Here is a 24,879-nt window from a genome sequence, read left to right as displayed (position 1 = left end):
AAGGGTCTCAGTGAAGAGAACTTTCTCTCCTCTCTCCTAATCTGAGACTGGGGAAAAGGCTAGTACATCCTAGCTGAATTTGAGCTCCTTGGCCAATTAGCGCCCAGAACAGCAAATTTTAAGAATAGCTGGCCACATCACTTCAGGTTGGTTCCTCTGTGTGCTAACTAAAGGAGCCACCTGCTGGGCAAGCTAGAGAAAAACACTTCAAGAAATAATACAGTTTACAGGCTTAAAACCCACTGTTTTCTCACACTCTGTTACTATGTTATTGTGTTACCACGTTACTGTGTTACTATGTTCCTATGTTACTGGGGTACTATATTACTGTGCTGCTACTATGTTACTGTGTTACAATGTTACTATGCTATTATGTTACTATGTTAATACTGGGCTCATTTTCAAAAGAGAAAATGTCTAAAAAGTGGCATAAAGCAGCATTTGGACATTATTTTCACAAAAAGATCCACATCGGTATTTTCAAAACCTATTTTTTAGACATTTTACTATGCTGTTCATCTGCAGTGCATCCAGATCTCAAGGGGACATGTCAGGGGTGTGATATGAGTGGGATTGGGTATTCCCAAGACTTTTTTCAGCCATAGTGGAACAAAACAAAACCATCCAGGATTAAAACTAAGATGTTTTGAACTAGACCTGTTTTTATAACAAATAAGGCAATAAAAGGTGCCCTAAATGACCAGATGACCACTGAAGGGAATCAGGGATGACCTCCCCTTACTCCTGCAGTGGTCACTGACACCCTCCTAGCCCCAAACATGTGATTAAAAACATTACTTACCAGCTTCTGTGCCAACTTCAGATGTTATACTCAGGTCCATTAGAGCAGCATGCAAGTCCCTGGAGTAGTCTAGTGGTGAGTACAATGCACTATAGACAGGTGGGCCAAAGGCCATAACCCCCCCCCCCCCCCCCCCGTTACACTCTTGGAGGAAACTGTGAGCCCTCCAAAGCTCACCAGAAACCCACTGTACCCACATAAAAGTGCCCCCTTCACCCATAAGGGTTATAGTAGTGGTGTATAGTTGGGGGTAGTGGGTTTTGGGTGGGTCTTGGTGGGCTCAGCAGACAAGATAAGGGAGGAATGGTGAGATGTGTACCTGGGAGCATTTATTTGAAGTCCAGGGCACCCCTTTGCTCTCCTGGGATGTCTGGGGAACCAATCTACTAAAAATACTGGCCCCTTCTACATCCAATGGTTTGATTTCTACTGTTTTCACTTGGACTTTTTTTTTAATGGTAAAAAATATATATATACAAAACACAAAACCTTGTTTGAAACGGTATTTTTGAAAATTACAAAAAAAAAGATAGACATTTTCCCTTTTTTTGAAAATGACTTTCTTTCTTATTTGCATTTTCAAAGTCGGACAGACATCATATTGAAAATGCTCTTCCATGTTACTATGTTTCTATGTTTCTATGTTGTTATGTTACTGTGTTACCAGCCTGCTTATTTTCGAAGGAGATCGCTGGCCATCTTCCGACACAAATTGGGAGGGCTGGGCAAATGGGGCTGGGGTTTGAATGATCTCGGGGGCAGGTGGAGGCTGGGGCGAGTCACTGGACATGGAAGGGAGGGGGAGGATAGGGGGCAAAAGAGAATCGCTGGACATGGAGGGGAGGGGAGGGCAGGGCAGGGGAAAGAGGAGAATGGAGAATTACTGGGCAGGGGAGAGAGTAGAATGGAGACTTGCTGGGCAGAGGAGAGAGGAGAATGGAGAATTGCTGGTCATGGATGGAAGGGGAAGGCCAGGGAAGAGAGAATTGCTGGACTTGGATAGGAGAGGAGGGGAGGGCAGGGGAGAGAGGAGAATCACTGGACATGGGAGGGGAGGGTAGGGGAGAGAGGAGACATGCTGGACATGAATGGAGGGGAGGGAAGATAGGAAGGAGATGCACATGGATGGGATGGCAGGGGTGGAAGGAGACATGCTTGAAATGGATGGAGAGGAGAGCAGAGCAGGAGATAGAGGAGAATTGCTGAAAATGGATGGATGGAGGGGTTGGCGGGGAGAGAGGAGAAATGCTGGACATGGAAGAAGAAAGGAGGAAAGTAAAGAAATAAATGGAAAGGAAGCTCTGGAAATGGAGTTAAGAGAACAGATAGAGAGCAGCAGAATCAGACACTTGGACCAGTATGGATAGAAAACAGTCACCAGACAACAAAGGTAGAAAAATCATTTTATTTTCATTTTAGTGTTTGGAATTTGTCCAATTTGAGAATTTACTTCTGCTGTCTTATTTTGCACTGGGTATACTGGAGCTGTAACATCTTACAGAAATAATTTATAATGAAAAAAAAATCACAAGTTATTGTTTTTCTCCTATACTAGTATATTTTCAATGATGTCTGTTTATATGCGGCATGGCTGGTATAAGGGGTGTGGCTAATGCGGATGTGGCTATCATAGGGGTGGAGCCATATGTGGTGACCCCGCCCATAATGAGTACCGGCACCTTTTTTCTACAAAAAAAGCACTGACTAAAACTGATTTTTTTTTTTGTTTGTTTGTGTGCTGTTTAAAAGCTTTGCAGTTAAGACTCAGGTAGAGAGATCAAGTGCATGATTGTATAAAATAAGTTTGTGTAAGTGGATTAATCCCAGTTAAGCCACTAGGAAAACTGGTCTCTAAAGCTTAAGGTTGGGCTGGCAGCATGTGTGTTCTGCATGATCTGCTGGTGTACTAGTGTGGAAGATTGCATGATTTTGGAGAGAACAAGTTACTGTGGGCAGTGTGACTACAGGATCCAATGAAGAATGCCCTTCCTTAGAGTACTCAGTAAAAGAATAGAAAAACTATTTAAGTTTACAAAATTATTATTTATTTTGTTAGTTAGAAAGCCATAGTTATCCCTGAATCCCAGCTACGGCTGTTCCTGCTGTTAGGGAGGAAGTCTTTTTTGTTGATTTTATTTAAAGTGTGAGGCAGTAGGTTCCTGAACTGGAAGAGAAGAACCTGAGCTCCAATGTACAAGGAAAGAAAAGAAAGAAGCTCCAAGAAAGAACAAAGATAAGTCTGCACTCCCATACACAGTGAAACAAAGGACACTGAAAGGTCACTGAGTTTAATCTGACTTACCCGCTATCAAGACTGGATCTGGGTGTTCACACCTGAAAGATATAAATTAATTAAAAAAATCAATTCTTGAGACATACACTATAAAGGAAAGTTATAACTATAGAGTAGGAGAGAGCAAGTAAGATACTTTGGTTAATATTTATCTAATGGTTTTACTCTTGTTCTTAAGCTATACTACTGCACCTGTTAGAGAAAATTTTATTGTTAATTTATGTTTAAATGTATGTTTATGAAACAAAATAACCTACTGTGTTAACACCACATTTTCTATACCACAAATTGGGTTTAAATAAACAACTAGTAACTTGTACTTACCATCTGTCTGGATACTGGGTCTTAAATCCTTTTAGTTTTCTTTCTCTCCATAGTCTAGGACTTTGGAGGGAAGGTTAGTTTAATTGTCTCTGAGCTCAGAGGGTGAACTGCAAATATTCGGCCACAGGTAATAGTAGAGCTTGCAGGGCGTTCTGAGACTTGGGAAACTACACTTTATTCTTCCAGTGGTCATCTGGTCATTTAGGGCAGTAAAAAGTGGCCTTAGGGCATGGTTACACATGCCATTCCTGTGCACTGTCGTCATTTTGACCACATGAGTAAAGTGGCTGATTTTTCTATTAATGGCCACATGTTAATTTTCTCTTTAGCACATGGCCATTAGCATGTGAGCACTTACCTACACTTATTTTACAGGTGGTAAGGGTTCATGAGCTAACCATGTGCTAATCGGTTAGTGTGCGGCAATGTAGCTGAATCATAAGTACATAAGTATTGCCATACTGGGATAGACCAAAGGTCCATCAAGCCCAGCATCCTGTTTCCAACAGGTCACAAAAACCTGGCAAGATCCCCAAAAAGTACAAAACATTTTATGCTGCTTATCCCAGAAATAAGCAGTGGATTTTCCCCAAGTCCACTTTAATAATGGTCTATGGACTTTTCCTTTAGGAAGTCGCCCAAACCTTTTTTAAACCCCGCAAAGCTAACCACCGTTACCATATTCTCTGGCAACGAATTCCAGAGTTTAATTACACGTTGAGTGAAAAAAAATTTTCTCTGATTTGTTTTAAATGTACTACTTTGTAGCTTCACACTTTCAAAAAGTACAAAGGCCAGGGGACACTCAATGAAATTACATGGAAATACTTTTAAAACAATTAGGAGGAAATATTTTTTCACTCAAAAAATAGTTAAGCTCTGGAACTCATTGCCGGAGGGTGTGGTAATGCCAGTTAGAGTATCTGGGTTTAAAAAAAGGTTTGGACATAGTAATATAATAACTTACTATGTCCAAACCTTTTTTAAACCCAGAATTTCTAACTGGCATTACCACACCCTCCGGCAATGCCAGTTAGAGTATCTGGGTTTAAAAAAAGGTTTGGAAAAGTTCTTGGAGAAAAAGTCCATAGTCTGTTATTGAGATGGACATGTGGGAAGCCACTACTTGCCCCGGAGGGTGTGGTAATGCCAGTTATTTTTTTTACATTTGTACCCTGTGCTTTCCCACTCATGGCAGGCTCAATGCAGCTTACATGGGGCAATGGAGGGTTAAGTGACTTGCCCAGAGTCATAAGGAGCTGCCTGTGCCTGAGGTGGGAATCAAACTCAGTTCCTCAGGACCAAAGTCCACCACCCTAACCACTAGGCCACTCCTTCAGTTAGAGTATCTGGGTTAAAAAAAAGGTTTGGACAAGTTCCTGGAGAAAAAGTTCATAGTCTGTTATTGAGATGGATATGTGGGAAGCCACTACTTGCCCCGGGATTGGTAACATGAATTGTTGCTACTAATTGGGTTTCTGCCAGGTACTTGTGACCTGGATTGGCCACTGCTGGAAGCAGGATACTGGGCTAGATGGACCATTGATCCCAGTATAGCTGTTCTGGTGTTCTTATGTTCTTAACTGGTTGGCGCAGAATATGCCTACTCTCCATCCCCAACCCACTCCCAACGCTGAAAAATAAACTTTATTTTTTTAGAGTGTGGTAAGCACTTTTTTACTGCAGTAAGTAAAGTAAAAGGCCCCCTTAGTAGGTAAAGGTATACCTGAGGAACAACCTTTCAGTACCTAAGGTATTACTGAGGTACTATTCATGTATTCTTACAGACTGCCTCCACATTATCTGGATAGTGTTGATCAGTCTGTGGAAGGAACTGAAACAGAGTTCACCGCTATGTGATTAATGGTGATAAAAAAAAGTCCACTAACCAGATAACTATCTGGATAAAGTTAGGACAGCAAAAAGGGGAGGGGGCCAGGAGGCCTTTTTGTTCATGGGGCAACAGGCCATTCTATCACATAGTAAAGGTACACATTGCAACTTGTTGAAGCTTGGTACGTATCTGCTTGTGCATGCCCATGGATGGATGAACAGATTGAGAAATGGACTGACACTCAACAACAGGCACTTTCTGTTTTTTTTTTAGAAATGTGCTTAAAATAATTGTGAGATGAACAGCTAGCAGTGCAGCTGCACTCATTTTTTAAAATCTTTATATTAATTTTTGTTCCAATGAACAAAGCAATAAAACGACACATTCAGGCTCATTTTCGAAAGAGAAGGACGCCCATCTTTCGACACAAATTGGAAGATGGATGTCATTCTCACAGGGTCGCCCAAATCGGCATAATCAAAAGCCGATTTTGGGCGTCCCCAACTGCTTTCCGTCGCGGGGATGACCAAAGTTCACGGGGGCGTGTTGGAGGCGTGGTGAAGGCAGGACTTGGGCGTGCCTAACACATGGGCGTCCTCGATCCATAATGGAAAAAAAGGGCGTCCCTGACGAGCACTTGGACGACTTTACCTGGTCCTGTTTTTCTTACGACCAAGCCACAAAAAAGGTGTCCTAACTGACCAGATGACCAACGGAGAGAATTGGGGATGACCTCCCCTTACTCCCCCAGTGGTCACTAACCCCCTCCCACCCTCAAAAAAAACATCTTTAAAAATATTTTGTGCCAGCCTCAAACGTCATACTCAGGTCCATCACAGCAGTATGCAGGTCCCTGGAGCAGTTTTAGTGGGTGCAGTGCACTTCAGGCAGGCAGGCCAGGCCCGTCCCCCGCTACCTGTTACACTTGTGGTGGTAAATGTGAGCCCTCCAAAACCCACCTGAAACCCACTGTACCCACATGTAGGTGCCCCCCTTCACCCGGAAGGGCTATGGTAGTGGTGTACAGTTGTGGGTAGTGGGTTTTTGGGGGCTCCGCACACAAGGTAAGGGAGCTATGTACCTGGGAGCAATTTCTGAAGTCCACTGCAGTGCCCCCTAGGGTGTCCGGTTGGTGTCCTGGCATGTCAGGGGGACCAGTGCACTATGAATGCTGGCTCCTCCTATGACCAAAGGCTTGCATTTGGTCATTTCTGAGATGGGCGTCCTTAGTTTCCATTATCACAGAAAATCAGAAACAACCAAGTCTAGGGACGACCATCTCTAAGGACGACCTAAATGTCAAGATTTGGGCATCCCCGACCGTATTATCAAAATGAAAGATGGACGTCCACCTTGTTTCGATAATACGGGTTTCCCCGCCCCTCCATCGGGATTTTTGCGAGGACGTCCTCAGCAAAACTTGGGCATCCCTTTTGATTATGCCCCTCATTGTCTGCTACATTAATCAGTAAATACTTTCCAAGAAGACATAGAATGTTCTACACTTAACTGTAGGACAATAGACCCATCCTTATAGGGATCTCTGACCCTCCCCACCACCACCACCACCAAGAAATTAAGGGCTCCTTTATAAAGCCACGCTAGTGATTCTAGCACGGCAAATGCGACGAAGCCCATTCAATTCCACACGATCATGAGAATATAATAGCCATACTGGGTCAGACCCATAGTTCATTCACTCAGTATCCTGTTTCCAACAGTGGGCAATCCAGGTCACAAATACCTGGTGGAAACCAAAATAGTAGCAACATTCCTATGGGCTTCATTGCATTTACCACATGGGAATCGCTAGCACAGCTTTGTAAAAGGAGTTCTAAGTGTTTAATCTAAATTAATGTGGTTCAGACTCCAGAAAAACTGCACTCATTTTAGAATTAGTCACAAATAGTGCAGAGGAGGAGTGGCTCGAGGAGTTTATCCCTCCAGACATAGAAAGGAAGACTCTCATGGTATGATAGAGACCTGTGGCACTGGCAGCTGGTGGAACTTCAGACTGGCAGATGCTGAAGAAATGATTGAGACTCACACCATTTGGCAAGGTAAACAGTGATGGGTGGAGAGGAGGAAAAACAAGGTCAGTGGGAGGGGATTGAAAAGAGAAGATCTGTGCAGGTGCTCCTCCCTCCACTCTTCTCTCACTCACCCCATATGAGGAAAGGTTAGGGCTCTTCAGCTTAGAAAAGAGACGGCTGAGGGGAGATGTGATTGAGGTCTACAAATCCTGAGTGGTATAGAACGAGTAGAAGTGAATCAATTTGTTACTCTTTCAGAAAGTACGAAGGCTAGGGGACAGACTAGGGGAAGACTAGGGGACTCAATGAAGTTACATGGTACTACTTTTAAAACAAATAGGAGGAAATATTTTTTTTCACTCAATGAATAGAAGTAGACTAGCTCGATGTCCTATAAGACTGGCGTTGGGAGTTACACTTACTACCAAACACATTTAGGATTTGGTAAACTGCTGCTATTTGAGTACCACTCCACCAGAGTGATTAGGGGAGATTGCCCGCTTAATCTCTCAGTTGTTTTTGTCCTCTCCTAAGTGCCAAACTGGCAAGGGAAATTGGGCTCTGTAACAGCGTTAGGATAATACACAGTTATACTTCTAACATCACAAAGATAGACAGGTATGAGCTGGCATAGAATCGTTTATGTTACTGTAATGCAACACTGCACGTGTATGGCCCTTAATGTGCTGGCTATTTTCTATGTTTCTACATCTAGGGCTCCTTTTACTATGCTGCGGTAAATTGTGGCTTGCAATAGTGTAGGCACGGGTTTTGGGTGCGCGCAAAAATATTTTTCAGTGCACGTACCAATGCGACAAAATCAAAATTGCCGCGCATCCATTTTGGATGTCTACTGCCAGCCATAGACCTAGTGGTAAGGAATCTGCGTGGTAAGGACCTACGCGCACCAGATGCCACTTGGCGTGTGTCCGCTATGTGCATCTGAAAATAAAAAATATTTTCCAGATGCGCATAGCGGACACGCACCAAACATGAAATAACCACAAGGGGCACGTGGTGGTTGGGCGGTAAGTTCATTTTGGCATGCGTAGAGCCTAACACAGCTTAGTGAAAGGGGCCCTTATTTTGCTAAAATGGATGGTTTTGCTGCAGGTACCCAGTGCACAAATGTCCATTTCTCCTGAATTTTAGAACAGACTTTCTGTCGGTAGATTCTGTTCTAAAATACTCCTATAGCTTGAGATATCCTGACCTGCACGTCTCTATTCCGACTTCATGACCTGTCTAAATGGGGTTGAATATGCATTTTACAAGTAGGGGTAGACGTGGGTGGAGTCTGGATGAAGTGTGGGTGGGACTCACACAGGTGTAACATACACGCTATTTCTGTCACCTAGGTGAGCACGCATATGCCAGCTCTATGGCTGGTGTAAGTGCTGTGCCTCAATTATAGGTGCATATTTCACTGTTACACTAGTATTCTATAAAGGAAAGTGGATACCTGCATTCCTGTATAGAATAGAACTGCCTCCTACATTTTTTAAAAGGGCACCTAGGTTAAGAGGGAAGTAGACACCAACTTTGGAACTATTTTATAAAGACACTTAAGTGCCTATTGGGCTCTTTTACTAAAGGGTTGGTGCACGGTAATGTGCCAATCCAGATCTACAATAGGAGCCCCGGGCAGTAGTTCTCACCCCCCAGCGCACTCCATTTCCGGCACTACAAAATGTTTTTCTATTTAACACCAGTGTTTACCCAGCGATAATTGGGCAGCACCGCACGCTGACCAGTTACCGCCAGTATAGCGTGGACTTTGATGGCAACTCCAGTAATTGGGAAGTAGAACTGATGCTAGGCTGACTTCTACATTCTGTGCCTCAAAATTGGCAAGGAGAGATTGTGATAGGATATGTGCATACTTAATCTCTTGTGGTATGAGTGCAAGTACTATGTATCTCTAAGGGGGAAGGGTTAAATCATAAAGTTGATATTAGCAAATAATTATGCTAGTCAGCGGTGGAGGAAGGCAAGACATTCTTAGGTATTGTGCCTTTTTCTTTCTATCTCCCCACATTTGGAACAATCTTCCACACCGCTCCGCACAGAATCCTCCATCAAGATTTTCAAAGCCCGATCTGAAAGTTTGGCTGTTTAGGCAGGCATTTGAAGTGTCCAATTAAGTGAGTTCATCAACTGGAGGTCCTCCAGTTTCCTTTACCCCACCTCTTTCTCCTTGGCTTCCTTTTCTGGTGTTTTCTCTTGTGAGTGTTTATCTTTCTATCATTAATGGTGTTCTTTTCCTGATTTGATTTGATTAGCCTGTACACAACTTTGCTCTGCCATGGCCAGCTTGAGCAGTCTAACAAGGTTTGAATAAACCATAACCATAAATCATTAGGTTTAAAAGCAAAGGTATGTTTCTTAGATTGTATCATATAACTGGCCATTGGAGGTTGGCAAGGCAGTTGCCAACTGCCCTATTTATTTATTTTGATTTTGCTCACAACCTTTTTCAGTAGTGGCTCAGGGTGAGTTACATTCAGGTACACTGATATTTTTCTGTCCCAGGAGGGCTCACACTAAGTTTGTACCTGAGGCAATGGAGGGTTAAGTGACTTGCCCAAGATCACAAGGAGCAGCAGTGGGATTTGAACCAGTCACCTCTGGATTTGCAAGATCGGTGCTCTAACTACTAGGCCATTCTCCCACTCAGTGGTGTGCTGGAGCCGGCTCGCACCGGCGTCCGGCTCCCAAGAGCCAGTTGTTATATTTGTTGAATTTTGTGAGCCGGTTTGTTCAGCAGTGCACTCCAGAGCAGCTCACATGGCAAGAAGAAGAGGGAGGAAGTCACTTCCTCCTCCTGTGCTGAATTAGACCCGACCGTTTATGTGAACCATGAGCTCGCAATTCACATAAACAATCGCATCTCAGTGGGCACCGGAGTATGCAGGTGATGCATAAATCAATTTACATGTGCCTGCCCTGGTGCGGCGGCGGTGCATAGCAATGAAAGGGAGGAAGGAGGAACTTGAGAGAGCCAGAGAACCGAAGCCAAGGCAACACGGGAGGGAGGGAGGACACCTCCACCCCTGTGCTGCCTCAACTTCAGTTCTCTGGCTTCCTCCTGCAGTAGCCTCTGCTCCTGGCCAAGTTTTCCTCAGTCAAGGAAGCATTTCTGAGAGGGCAATAAAAAAAAGCTCAGGGGAAAGCTACAGCTCTGAGGGGACCTGAACTGACAGTAGCTCCTGCTCTCCACAGGAAGGAAGGAAGAGAGAGAGAGAGTTTAAATGATCTTCTGCCCATGGCCAGGGGAGGGGGAGACTCTGGCTGCCACAGGAGGGGCGACAGCTCTGCCTCCCTCCCCCTCTCTTCTGCTTCTCACACGCTTTTCCCGAATTCCCCAGAGTTTAAGATGCTGCTGTTTTCCTACTGCAGGGATTTTTTTTCTATCTCTCCGTCTCCCAGGTTCTCCCAAAGAATGAAATTCTTCTAGTGTACTCGTTTTACTGAAGGCTGCAGGGGATTTTGATGGAACCTTGCTGCCTCCATAGGACACAGTGTGTGCCCTTGCTAATGCTTGCCAATGCCAGGGAGTCTCGGGGAGGGGAGAGAAGTACACCGTTCAAAATCTGGGGTGAGGGTGGTAAGTATCCCCCCCCCCTCCCAGTATGTGCCGTGAATAGGGCAGATTGAAGGTTGAAATGTGAGGACATTAGACTAGGATTCACCAGTTCTCTCTGACCTGTAGTCTGTCTGGTTAGTTGTCTTTCTGTGGAGGACGTCAGACTACAACGAAGCCTTGCGCGGGATTGGGAAGAAGAGGACCTCGGCTCGGCTGGCGGGGGTTGGGGTCCCCCGCCAGCAAAGGTAGGCGACGGTAGGTTGGCAGTGAGGGGGGAGGGGTCGAGAGAGTCATCGGCAGGGGGGGTTGTTGGTGGCGGTGGGGTTGGCAATGGCAGGGGGGGTCAAAGTTGGTGGGCAGGGGGGGTTCACCAATGGCAAGGGGGGGGGTGTCGACGGCGCTGGGGGGGGGCTAAAATATTGCCCCCTCACCTTGGCTCTGGACCACCCTCCCGCTAAAGTCTGGCTACGCCCCTGCTGACAGGAGAGAATAAAATAACATAAATATTTTTTTTAATGTATAAATGATATGAACAAAGAAACAAAATAAATATACTTATGGTATACTACAAAGTGCATGTGTAATAGTGATATGACATCAAGAATAAAAGGTAACAATAGACTTAATAAAAAGAAAATGCATGCTGTCATCTATAAAGTGGAGGAGTGGCCTAGTGGTTACGGTGGTGGACTTTGGTCCTGAGGAACTGAGTTCAATTCCCACTTCAGGCACAGGCAGCTCCTTGTGATTCTGGGCAAGTCACTTAACCCTCCATTGTCCCAGGTACAAATAAGTACCTGTATACAATATGTAAGCTGCATTGAGCCTGCATGAGTGGGAAAGTGTGGGGTACAAATGTAATAAAAATAAAATAAACCTTTCACACTAAAAATGTAAATCTAATATGGTAATGGATCAGTGTGGATAACATGTATAGAATGTTTGTACGTTTGGGAAGCTTGCCAGGTGCCCTTGTCTTTTCCCAGTGTGGCATTACTTATGTAGTGACTAATAGAGCTATAATGTCAACGATGTTATACTGGATATATATAAACAGTATTTGATGAAACAGGGTTAATATTAAGAGAGGGCACTAGAAATATGAAAAAAAAAAGTCTCACACATGTGATCATAAACACTCTTAGTGGTCCTTTTACTAAGATCGTTGAAAAATTGGCCTGCGGTAGGATAGTGTAAAGCTTCATGGTCACAGAGCACTTGGAACAGGCACTCCTCTGCTGGCCAGACCCGGAAGCTTTTTTATACCCTTTCTGTCCTCCCGGACCAAGCTGTGTATTGTAATCCACCAGAGAGACAGGATATGATAATCCGCTGTGGCCACCCCTTGGGGAAAAGGGTATTCCAGCACCGTGAGCTCCCCAAACAGAGCAGCTCCAACTGAGCTGCTCGAAACAAAACAAAAAAAAGAAACCCAGAAATCCCAAACTGGCTACAAACAAAAAACACATGCAATTCAAAGCTTGTTTAAACAAAACACAGCTGTTCAAAGCTTGAGCAGTTTCAAACAAACCATACAGCAGTTTAAAGCTTGATCAGTTTCACTCAAAACTCAGCAGTTCAAAGCTTGAGCAGTTTCAACAAAAAAAAAAGCACAACAGTTCAGAGTTTGAGCAGTTTCAGACAAAAAACCCACAGCAGTTCAGAGCTTAAGCAGTTTCAAACAATAACACAGTAGTTTAACACTGGGGCAGTTTAAACAAAACAGCCAATTCAGGCCTGAGAAGTTTCAACCTAAACACAGCAGTTCAAACCGTCTGTCCTGTCCAGCTCTCCTGCTGTACTCTAAGTGACTTCAGCCTTCTCACTCCCCCTCTTTCTCCCCTGGAATAACCACCTCCTTCCAGTCTTTGTCAAACCCTTACACCAGGCTATCACCTGCTGGGCCAATCCCCCTTTTCTGGTTTTTGCCAAAACTGAGATATGCATCAGCTCCTCCTGTTCCTCCGCCCCTTGCCATTCCATGGGCTCTTCCCCCCACTTGCTCCTCCTTTTCCACATTAGGGCTGCTCCCTTCTACTCCTACTACTTAACATTTCTAGAGCGCTACTAGGGTTACGCAGCGCTGTACAGTTTAACAAAGAAGGACAGTCCCTGCTCAAAGGAGCTTACAATCTAAAGGAACTCACCCTCCCCTGGCCTTCCCCTGATCTTCTCTGGGAGCTGCTGGGAAGGAAAGTCCCTAACTCTGTAGAATGGCCTCCTCAGGACTCGCTGGGAATCATAATCCTTGCTCCAAGTGGGGGTCTCCTTCCATGTCCTATTCCTCTCTCGCCCAGTTCTCGCTCCCCTACCGTCCTCATCCTCATCACAGTAGGCATGTGTTTCGGCATGCGCAGATCCATTTTCAGTGCGCCTGCAAAAATGCCTTTTTAAAATGTTTGCCGAAAATGGACGTGCGGCAAAATCAAAATTGGTGCGTGCCCATTTTGGGTCTGAGACCTTACCGCTAGCCATTGACTTAGTGGTAAAGTCTCACATGGCAACTGGGCAGTAATGACCTACACATGTCAAATACCACTTGGCACGCATGGCAGACATGTGTCAGAAAATAAAATTTTTTTTTCGGATGTGCGTATTGGACGCGCGCCAAAAATGAAATTACCAAAAGAGCCACGTAGTAGCCTGGCGGTAAGTCCATTTTGGCATGTGTTGGGCATGCATAGACACACGGCTTAGTAAAAGGGCCCCTTACTTTAAGACATGTCTATAGGGACAGTAGTAAACCTACAGGAATGATGTAAGATCTAGCTCTACATTAAGACCATTGGGAGCGACTGTGTTTAGGTTAAAGATGAAACGTTGTTCTTCTCTGAGAAGAGTGCTATCTATATTCCCCTTCTTGTTCTAGATGGAATATGCTTAATGACAAAGAAAGAATTTCACATCTACTACACTGAGATTGGTTTCATCCCAGTGGGAAACTAAAGGTGCCAATAGAATGTGTCCGTTGACACATGATCTGTGTTCTATTATTCCGGTTTTCACCATTCTCTTTGTCTTTCTCTGTCTCTTCATGTTCAAGTGTACAGCGCTGCGTACGTCTAGTAGCGCTTTAGAAATGATAAGTAGTAGTAGTAGTATTCTTTCCCATGTATAGTAATTTGCAATGACAAATGAGAACATAATCACGTTAGAAGATGTACAATCAGTAGAATGATGAAGCAGGTAGGTCTTCCTCGTAATAGGATGTACAAATTTATCTAGTGTCAAACTATGTTGGCATACTGTACATTTACCACAGATGGTATGGCCTGTATGGATGTATTCTTCCAAACTAACTGTAGGTACAGTTGAGGGTACAAGTCGCTCTTTAAGGTTTTTATTTCTTGAGTTTGCAATGGTGGGTTTCATATTCTTTGGCTGTGTTTCCAGAATATGCCAATTATTGAGAATACGTTTGCAAAATTGATTTGAAAATTGTGAGAACTTCAAGGTGAATACTATGCTTGGTTGGACTCTTTCTTAGTACAGTAGTACCTTGGTTTTCGTTGATGTCGGTTTTCGTCGGTTTCGGATTTCGTTGATTTTTTCGACGAGAAATTTGTCTCGGTTTTCGTTGGTTGCCTCGGATTTTGTCAAAAAAGAAGGACGTCCATCTCCCAATTTGTATCGGAAGATGGACGTCCTTCTCCCGATTTTGGGTGTCCTTGTTAATTGCCTCGATTTTCATTGGTTTCAGATTTCGCCGATTGTTTTCGGACGGATTATCGACTAAAACCTAGGTTTCACTGTATTGAGTAAAAGGTTTCTGTCTTGTGCTTAGCCCTGTCAAGACTTCCTTGTATGCATGCTTCAGGATGGCCTCTGTCTCTGAATTTTTATTTTAGGAGCTCTGCCTGTGATTCAAAGTCTTCAAAATTGGTGCATAGGCGTCGTAAACAGAGGAATTGAGAGTAAGGTAAATTATTTTGAGACTGGTTTTGAAAGCTGTTGAAATATAAAAAAAATGTTCTTGTGAGTCTGACGTCGGTGCCGGGCAAGATGGTGGAGGCTATTATTAAGAATAAAATTGCAGAGCATATACAAAAACATGGACTGATGAGACAAAGTCAGCACGGATTTAGTGAAGGGAAGTCTTGCCTCACCAATCTAATGCATTTTTTTGAGGGGGTAAGCAAACATGTGGACAATGGGGAGCCGGTTGATTGTATATCTGGATTTTCAGAAGGCGTTTGACAAAGTGCCGCACGAAAGACTCCTGAAGAAATTGCAGAGTCATGGAATCGGAGGTAGGGTATTATTATGGATTAAGAACTGGTTGAAAGATAGGAAGCAGAGAGTAGGATTGCGTGGCCAGTATTCTCAGTGGAGGAGGGTAGTTAGTGGGGTCCCGCAGGGGTCTGTGCTGGGTCCGTTGCTTTTTAATGTATTTATAAATGACCTAGAGATGGGAATAACTAGTGAGGTAATTAAATTCGCCGATGACACAAAATTATTCAGGGTCGTCAAGTCGCAGGAGGAATGTGAACGATTACAGGAGGACCTTGCGAGACTGGGAGAATGGGCGTGCAAGTGGCAGATGAAGTTCAATGTTGACAAGTGCAAAGTGATGCATGTGGGTAAGAGGAACCCGAATTATAGCTACGTCTTGCAAGGTTCCACGTTAGGAGTTACGGATCAAGAAAGGGATCTGGGTGTCGTCGTCGATGATACGCGAAACCTTCTGCTCAGTGTGCTGCTGCGGCTAGGAAAGCGAATAGAATGTTGGGTGTTATTAGGAAGGGTATGGAGTCCAGGTGTGCGGATGTTATAATGCTGTTGTATCGCTCCATGGTGCGACCGCACCTGGAGTATTGTGTTCAGTACTGGTCTCCGTATCTCAAAAAAGATATAGTAGAATTGGAAAAGGTACAGCGAAGGGCGACGAAAATGATAGTGGGGATGGGACGACTTTCCTATGAAGAGAGGCTGAGAAGGCTAGGGCTTTTCAGCTTGGAGAAGAGACGGCTGAGGGGAGATATGATAGAAGTGTATAAAATAATGAGTGGAATGGATCGGGTGGATGTGAAGCGACTGTTCACGCTATCCAAAAATACTAGGACTAGAGGGCATGAGTTGAAGCTACAGTGTGGTAAATTTAAAACGAATCGGAGAAAATTTTCTTCACCCAACGTGTAATTAGACTCTGGAATTCGTTGCGGAGAACATGGTACGGGCGGTTAGCTTGACGGAGTTTAAAAAGGGGTTAGATAGATTCCTAAAGGACAAGTCCATAGACTGCTATTAAATGGACTTGGAAAAATTCCGCATTTTTAGGTATAACTTGTCTGGAATGTTTTACGTTTGGGGAGCGTGCCAGGTGCCCTTGACCTGGATTGGCCACTGTCGGTGACAGGATGCTGGGCTAGATGGACCTTTGGTCTTTCCCAGTATGGCACTACTTATGTACTTATTATGTACTTATGTCCATTGGTTTCTTATAAACATTTGTAACAAATCTGTATGTAGTCTTAATAATCAAAATGTCTAAGTATAGAATTTGGTGATTACTGTAATGAATTTTAAAATGTAAATGTTTGTCTTGTTGGTTCAGCCAGTCACAGAACTCCATCAATTTTCTCTCTTCAACTCTCCAAAGTAAGAATACATCATCTATATATCTCTTAAAGAAGACAGCCTCTGTTTTGTATATTTAACTGTTCCTTTTCTCTGTCTAGACTAATTTACCATTTTTTCAATTATAGTTTTTATTGCATATTTTACATTATTTATCTATCCATTGTTTTGTATTATACTGTGTCATTATTGCTATCTCTCCAATTTTAATTTTTAAGATATACTTATTGTTTTTCATTTTTTATTATTGTTTATTACTATTTTTCATTTGTGTTTTAGTTCTATCGATCTACTAGTTATATATTTATCTTTTTTATTCCTGCACTAGTTTTTTATTTTATTTTCTGTATTTAGACTCCTGAGGCAGGCCCTTTGGGCGAAACACGGCCATGTCGAGTCTGTAGATTGATCAATAAACTCTGTATTCAAAAGCATTGTCCAATCCTCCTTTTTGAGTCACCTTCGCTGTTTTCTGTGTGATTGCAAGTCTGCAAAGTTTTGTTCTTCTGTGCTTACATCAATCTTCTAGTATAATCACTTGAAATATACTAGAAGTCAAAAAATCATTATCGGTCAGAAAAACCTCCAAAAACAGTCTACTTATATTTTTGCTTAAATCACAAAAAAAAGAAGAAAGCAAATAAATCAAGAGCACACTTAACTCATGGAAGTTCTTCCCACCACAAAGCTTTTGGCAGGAACAATTTACTGTGGACTTCTATGCGTTGGAGGAATGCTATGGCTCCCAACGCAGCATGGTTTAACAGGAAGTTTTCCTAGGACTTATTACATTTCACTTTATGTGTGTTGGGAAGTTTTCCTAGGATTTACTACATTTCCTTTTAGCATTTCAAGGTGTCACTTGTTTACATTAAGGTGAATAAGATCTGAATGGTGTGATTTGGTCTTTAACTTTTTATGTAGATCACTTTTTGACAATATGTCCGACTCTTGGTAAACAGGATTTTGTTTTACAGCCGACTCAGTGACCACTTTGCTGGGACCTAGCTCCTTTTTTGGTACTGTGGGTTTGGGCATTGTACATTTGATTTGGAAACATTGAGTGCTAAATTTAAGTCAGCGCTAAAAATAGAACTAAATAACGCTTCCTTAAATTAATATTGTAAAGTAGAACGTATTCCAACTCCGATCTTTAGAGATGATGAACAATTTGTTTCCAGATGGAATATGATATTGAACAAATGCTCATTGCATTTAAGGCTTCTCATTATAGAAAGAAGTAAAATTGTGTTAGAAACTGAGAAGAAAGCCCTGGATGATGCATTACAAAAGTTAAAAGAAAAAGGACCCCAATTACAGTTTGAGAAAGAGCATGACAAAAGAATCTTTGAGTACATTTTGTGAATCTATCTGGAAGCTCAAACTTAAAAAGTTCAAAAGGGATGCTAAAGATTATATTGAGAACATTGTCTATTCTTGGATGTCCAAAAAATATAAACCTTCAGCAAAAGTTGAAGGTAATAAACCAGAGGACCTTTTTGAGTCTGGTTTAAGTGATAATGGTTCCAGTGGTAATGAATGTAGTGAGCATTTTTTAGGGGCTCAACAGTTCAGAGGACGGGGGAGAAGCACACTCAGAAGAAGGGACCGTCAAGCCCAATGCAGCCCCAGACACGATCCCAGAGACAAGCTCATCAGTGGTAATAAATTTGTCATCTACTACTTTGGATGTCACTGATTTGTCTCTACTATCTAAGGGCCTATTGTTTGTACCATCTGCTGGCTTTGATGAGTTCCAATTTCACATTGATTTGGAACGTTTTCTACTGTTAATGTAAGTAATATATACTATAGTGCCCAAAACATTTTAAGGTATAGTGATTTAGGTCCCTCTGCTCCCAAAGTAGAAACTTGAATATTGGACACTATTAACATTAGTTGTGTGTAGAAAATGACAAGCGGACAAAGTTTGTCCCCGCGGGTTCTGTCTCCATCCCCGCAGGTTCTGTCTCCGTCCCCGTCCCCGCAGGTTGAAGGATAAGAAACAGAGAGTGGGTTAAATCGGCAGTATTCACAATGGAGAAGGTAGTTAGTGGGGTTCCTCATGGGTCTGTGCTAGGCCCACTGCTTTTTAATATATTTTAATCAAACATATAAATGGCAAGTGACCAACACACCTGCAAATGCGCAGTAGAGACTTCCCTCTCTATCTCGCCCTCGCGTCAAGAAGTGATGACAGAGGGTGGAACAGAGAGGGAAACGGAGTCGGAGTCACTGTCGGACGCTGCCGCCTGGAAACGAACATCGCGCACACCAACCTCCACCCTCCCCCCATCCCCGCCGCCACTCCTGCCTCCATGTCGGGCCCCCTGTGCTGGCCTGACGGTGCCTCTCGCCTCTGTGTGGAAGCGCTGCAGGCAGCAGTAGAGCGATCTGCTGCTGCCTGCGGCGCTTTCACGCAGAGGTGGGATGCGCTGTCGGGTCGGTGCAGGGGGCCCGGTGCGGAGGGGGGAGGGAGCGGTGGCGAGGAGGGTAGCTGGAAATCTCACCCGTTTTTATGGGCTTAACGGCTAGTATATTTATAAATGATTTAGAGATGGGAGTAACTAGCGAGGTAATTAAATTTACTGATGACACAAAGTTATTCAACGTCATTAACTCGCGACAGAAGGACCTTACGAGACTGGGAGACTGGGCGGCTAAATGGCAGATGACATTTAATGTGAGCAAGTGCAAGGTGATGCATTTGGGAAAGAATTATAGCTACGTCATGCAAGGTTCCACGTTAGGAGTTACAGACCAAGAAAGGGATCTGGGTGTTGTCGTCGATAATACACTGAAACCTTCTGCTCAGTGTGCTGCTGCAGCTAGGAAAGAGAACAGAATGTTGGGTATTATTAGGAAAGATATGGAAAACAGGTGTGAGGATGTTATAATGCCATTGTATCGCTCCATGGTGTTCAATTTTGGTCGCCGCATCTCAAGAAAGATAAAGTAGAATTGGAAAAGATGCAGCGAAGGGCGACAAATGATAGCGGGGATTGGACGACTTCCCTATGAAGAAAGACCAAGAAGGCTAGGGCTTTTCAGCTTGGAGAAGAGACGGCTGAGGGGAGACATGATAGAGGTATATAAAATAATGAGTGGAGTGGACCAGGTGGATGTGAAGCGTCTGTTCACGCTTTCCAAAAATACTAGGACTAGGGGGCATGCGATGAAACTACAGTGTAGTAAATTTAAAACAAATCGGAGAAAATCTTTCTTCACCCAACGCATAATTAAACTCTGGAATTCGTTGCCGGAGAACGTGGTTAAGGCAGTTAGCTTGGCAGAGTTTAAAAAGGGGTTAGACGATTTCCTAAAGGACAAGTCCATAAACCACTACTAAATGGACTTGGAAAAAATCCACAATTCCAGGAATAACATGTATAGAATGTTTGTACGTTTGGGAATCTTGCCAGGTGCCCTTGGCCTGGATTGGCTGCTGTTGTGGACAGGATGCTGGGCTTAATGGACCCTTGGTCTTTTCCTAGTGTAGCATAAGTAATTATGTTCTTATGTTCTTTGGAAGATCACTCAAGGATAAAGGCATATTCCACTTGGACCCCTCCTGGTCCATTAGATCCCATAGTTAAGGTCTTTATAGAAGTTTTGCAGGATGTGAAAGTCCTCTCTAGACAATACAGGTATTATGATAATCTGACAAAAGATGAAAGACAGTCTTTGAAAAAATTGAAGGCTATTCATAATATCGTGATCAGAAAAGCCGATAAAGGTGGCGTGGTGGTCATCCAAGATAAAGATGATTATGTGAATGAAGTTAGATCACAATTCATGGATCTTAATACATATCAAAAACTGCATGAGGACCCAACAGGAGAAATTCAGGAAGAGATTAAGATTCTTACTCAGGAAGCCATGGTAGCTGGCTTTTTGACTAAAACAGAGGGGTGTTTTTTAAACACCTCCCACCCTTTGACACCAGTTCTGTATGCCTTACCAAAAGTGCACAAAAGGTTGGACAACTTAATGGGATGTCCCATTTATCACCTAGGGGCTCCTTACTTGAGCCACTTTCCACCTTGTTGACTATTTTTTAAACTTTTTGTTGAATTTTCCACGTCTTTTGTTAAGGATTCAACACATTATTTTTGTAGATTTTGTGAGAGGTTTCTTTAAACTCTGCTGATCATATTTTATGGTGATTACATAGTAACACAGTAGATGACGGCAGAAAAAGACCTGCATGGTCCATCCAGTCTGCCCAACATGATAAACTCATATGTGCTACCTTTTGTGTATAACTTACCTTGATTTGGATCTGTCATTTTCAGGGCACAGACCGTACAAGTCTGCCCAGCAATATCCCTGCCTCCCAATCATCGGCTATGGGACAGACCGTATAAGTCCGCCCAGCAATATCCTCGCCTCCCAACCACCAGCCCCACCTCCCACCACCGGCTCTGCCACCCAATCTCAGCTAAGCTTCTGAGGATCTATTCCCTCGGAACAGGATTCCTTTATGTTTATCCCACGCATGTTTGAATTCCATTACTGTTTTCCTCTCCACCACCTCCCGCGGGAGAGCATTCCAAGCATCCACCACTCTCTCCATGAAAAAATACTTCCTGACATTTTTCTTGAGTCTGCCCCCCTTCAATCTCGTATCGTGCCTTCTAGTTCTACTGCCTTCCCATCTCCGGAAAAGGTTCGTTTGCGGATTAATACCTTTCAGATATTTGAACGTCTGTATCATATCACCCCTGTTTCTCCTTTCCTCCAGGGTATACATGTTCAGGTCAGCAAGTCTCTCCTCATACGTCTTGTAACGCAAATCCCATACCATTCTCGTAGCTTTTCTTTGCACCGCTTCAATTCTTTTTACATCCTTAGCAAGATACGGCCTCCAGAACTGAACACAATACTCCAGGTGGGGCCTCACCAACGACTTATACAGGGGCATTAAAACCTCTTTTCTTCTGCTGGTCACTCCCCTCTCTATAAAGCCTAGCAACCTTCTACTTACGGCCACCGCCTTGTTACACTGTTTCGTTGCCTTCAGATCCTCAGATACTATCACCCCAAGATCCCTCTCCCCATCGGTTCCTATCAGACTCTCCCCGCCTAACACATATGTCTCCCGTGGATTTCTACTCCCTAAGTGCATCACTTTGCATTTCTTCGCATTGAATTTTAATTGCCAAACCTTAGACCATTCTTCTAGCCTCCGCAGATCCTTTTTCATGTTTTCCACTCCCTCCCGGGTGTCCACTCTGTTACAAATCTTAGTATCATCCGCAAAAAGGCAAACTTTACCTTCTAACCCTTCAGCAATGTCACTCACAAATATATTGAACAGAATCGTTCCCAGCGCCGATCCCTGAGGCACTCCACTACTCACCTTTCCCTTTTCTCCGAGCGAATTCCATTTACCACCCTCTGGCATCTGTCCGTCAACCAGTTCCTAATCCAGTTCACCACTTGGGTCCTATCTTCAGCCCATCCAGTTTGTTCAAGAGCCTCCTGTGGGGAACCATGTCAAAGGCCTTGCTGAAATCTAGGTAGATTACGTCTATATCACATCCCTGATTTCATTCTCCAGTCACCCAGTCAAAGAATTCAATGAGATTCGTTTGGCACGATTTTTCCTTTGGTAAAACCATTGTTGTCTCGGATCTTGCAACTTATTGGCTTCCAGGAAATTCACTATCCTTTCCTTCAGCATCGCTTCCATTACCTTTCCAATAATCGAAGTGAGGCTTACTGGCCTGTAGTTTCCAGCTTCTTCCCTATCATCATTTTTGTGAAGAGGGACCACATCCGCCATTCTCCAATCCCATGGAACCTCTCCCGTTTCCAATGATTTATTAAACAAATCTTTAAGAGGACCTGCCAGAACCTCTCTGAGCTCCTTTAATATCCTGGGGTGAATCCCCTCCGGTCCCACGGCTTTGTCCACCTTTAGCTTTTCAAGTTGTTTATACAAACTCTCTTCCGTGAACGGTGCTATATCTACTCCATTTTCATTTGCACTTTTGCCAGTCCATCACAGTCCTTCTCCAGGATTTTCTTATGTGAATACAGAACAAAAGTATCTATTTAGCAAATTTGCTTTTTCTTCATCGTTATCTACATAGCGGTTCGCAGCGTCTTTCAGTCTCACAATTCCCTTATTTGTCTTCCTCCTTTCACTAATATACCTGAAGAAATTTTTGTCACGTCTCCTTACATTTCTAGCCATTTTTTCTTCTGCTTGCGCTTTCACCAGACGTATCTCTCTCTTGGCTTCTTTCAGTTTCCTCCGGTATTCCTCTCTGTGTTCGGCTTCTTGAGTTTTGGTGTATTTCAGGAACGCCAACTCTTTAGTCTTTATTTTCTCGGCCACTTGCTTGGAGAACCATATCGGTTTCCTCTTTCTCTTGCTTTTATTTAATCTCCTTACATAAATGCTTGTGGCTCTATTTATAGCTTCTTTCAGCCTGGACCACTGTCCTTCCACTTCTTGTTCGTTCTCCCAGCCCATCAGCTCCTTCCTCAGGTATTCCCCCATTTTACTAAAATCATCACGCTTTAAATCTAAGACTTTCAGTTTTGAGTGGCTGCCCTCCACTTCAGCTGTCATATCGAACCAAACTGTTTGATGGTCATTGCTGCCCAGGTGGGAACCCACTCGGACATTTGATACACTATTCCCATTTGTGAGCACCAGATCCAGCGTCGCTCCCTCCCTCGTGGGTTCCTTCACCATTTGTCTGAGCAGAGCACTTTGTAAAGCATCCACTATCTCTCTACTTCTTTCTGATTTCGCAGATGGAACCTTCCAATCTACATCCGGCAGATCAAAATCTCACATCAACAGAACCTCTTTTTTCTTTCCTAATTTTTGAATATCTGCGATCAGATCTTTATCTAGTTCCTCTAATTGTGTCGGGGGTCTGTAGACAACACCCACATGGACAGAGGTTCTATCCTCTCTTTTAAGGTGATCCATATCAATTATGGACATCAAATCCTTCTATACTTCTATTCCACAGATTCAGGTTTTGGAGGTAATTTGGAAGGTTTTGGACGATCGTCCTAGACCTATTGAAGTTCCTTTGGAATTTTTATTTGAATTGGCTAAACTTGCATTATGTAAGAATTTTTTTCTTTTTCAGAATGAATTATCTACAAGTTTCAGGCATTGCAATGGAGGCAACTTTTGCTCCTACCATTGGAAACTTATTTATGAACATTTTTGAAAAAAAGTGGCTGGTGGATTCCCCGTTCAAGGATAAGATCTTGATGTGGAAACATTACATAGATGACGTTTTCATGTTATGAACAGGGAAACTTCAGCAGCTTGATGATTTCCTCAGTTGAGTTAATTCATGTGATGCAGCTATTCAATTTACACATGAGGTTTCAGATTCAAATACACATTTTTTGGATGTGTCAATTTTGCTTTCAGATGGTACTTTTTATACCAAAGTATATCAAAAACCTACCAATAGGAACAGTTTCTTATAATACCAGAGCTGCCTTCCCTGACCTTAAAAAAACAGCCTGCCTTATTCACAATTTTTAAGACAAGTGTAGAATTTGTAGCAACACGGTTGATTATAAAAATCAAGCAAAAGCTTTGACCACAGATTTGGCCTAGCAAGGATATCCTAAACATATTCTGAGGAAGTCCTACACTAGAACTAAATATAATAACCATAATCTTTTATTGTCCTCCACATGGTCTATGCAACAATTTTATATTATGATATAAGACGGGAGGGGAAGAGGTGGCTAAATTGTAGAAGAAAAACTGGGACATTATGCAAACTCACCCTGATTTTTCAGAACATCAATTAAGGATTGACTATTCCAGAGATTCTAATCTTAAAGAAATACTTATTAGTCCAGCTGTGTTACCAGGTTTTACACTAACTTTACAGCATGCTCTGCCGTTGGGACATAGTAAATGCTCTCATTGTAAGTTTTGAACACTATGCTAATCAAAGTTTATACTCAATAATTGGTCGTATGACTATGAGTTAAGATTTTTCTAAATTAAGATTAAAGAGTTTTTTGGCATTTTCAACGGTTGTTGTTATTGTAAGTTTTGAGATATGACCATTGAGTGCACTGATTTTACAAACCCAGTAAACTGGAAAATCTACAAGTTACATTCTACCACCACCTGTAATTTAGACCATGTTATATATGCCTTAAAGTGTCCCTGCAATAAATTATATATGTGGGGAAGCCTATCCACCATTTTACTATACGGTTGGGTGAAAATAGTTCTAGCATCACTAAAGGCAAATTAAGGGCACCTTTAGTGGCACATTGCAAGGTGTTCCAACATGACTTCAACTCTTTTCATTGTTGAATTATTGCACAAGTTAACCAGGTCAGTCGTGTTGGCAACAGAGACAAACATTTACTTCAGCGAGAACAATGCTGGATTTTTCATCTGAAATCTTTTGAACCAGGCAG

The 24,879-nt window shown here is 43.0% G+C and overlaps 1 protein-coding gene across 3 annotated transcripts in view; it reads right to left on the bottom strand.

Moving 5' to 3' along the window:
- The window catches only part of A4GALT (alpha 1,4-galactosyltransferase (P blood group)), a 117,401-nt gene that overhangs the window by 54,943 nt on the left and 37,579 nt on the right, over positions 1 to 24,879 (bottom strand). For 2 of the 3 annotated variants that reach the window (XM_030215315.1, XM_030215313.1), the window contains exon 2: positions 3,105 to 3,136. The exons of the other annotated variant lie outside the window; for it this stretch is intronic. Coding sequence is in view for 1 of the 2 variants with exons in the window: in XM_030215313.1 (XP_030071173.1) it covers positions 3,105 to 3,136 (32 nt within the window). In the remaining variant the exon portion in view is untranslated. The remainder of the gene's footprint in view (positions 1 to 3,104; positions 3,137 to 24,879) is intronic. 3 annotated transcript variants of the gene reach the window in all.

Source organism: Microcaecilia unicolor, chromosome 9 (assembly GCF_901765095.1).
Source record: "Microcaecilia unicolor chromosome 9, aMicUni1.1, whole genome shotgun sequence".
In the NCBI taxonomy this organism is placed as follows: domain Eukaryota; kingdom Metazoa; phylum Chordata; class Amphibia; order Gymnophiona; family Siphonopidae; genus Microcaecilia; species Microcaecilia unicolor.
The sequence above is the reverse complement of the archived record's forward strand: the minus strand, read 5'-3'. Positions and strand labels throughout refer to the sequence as shown.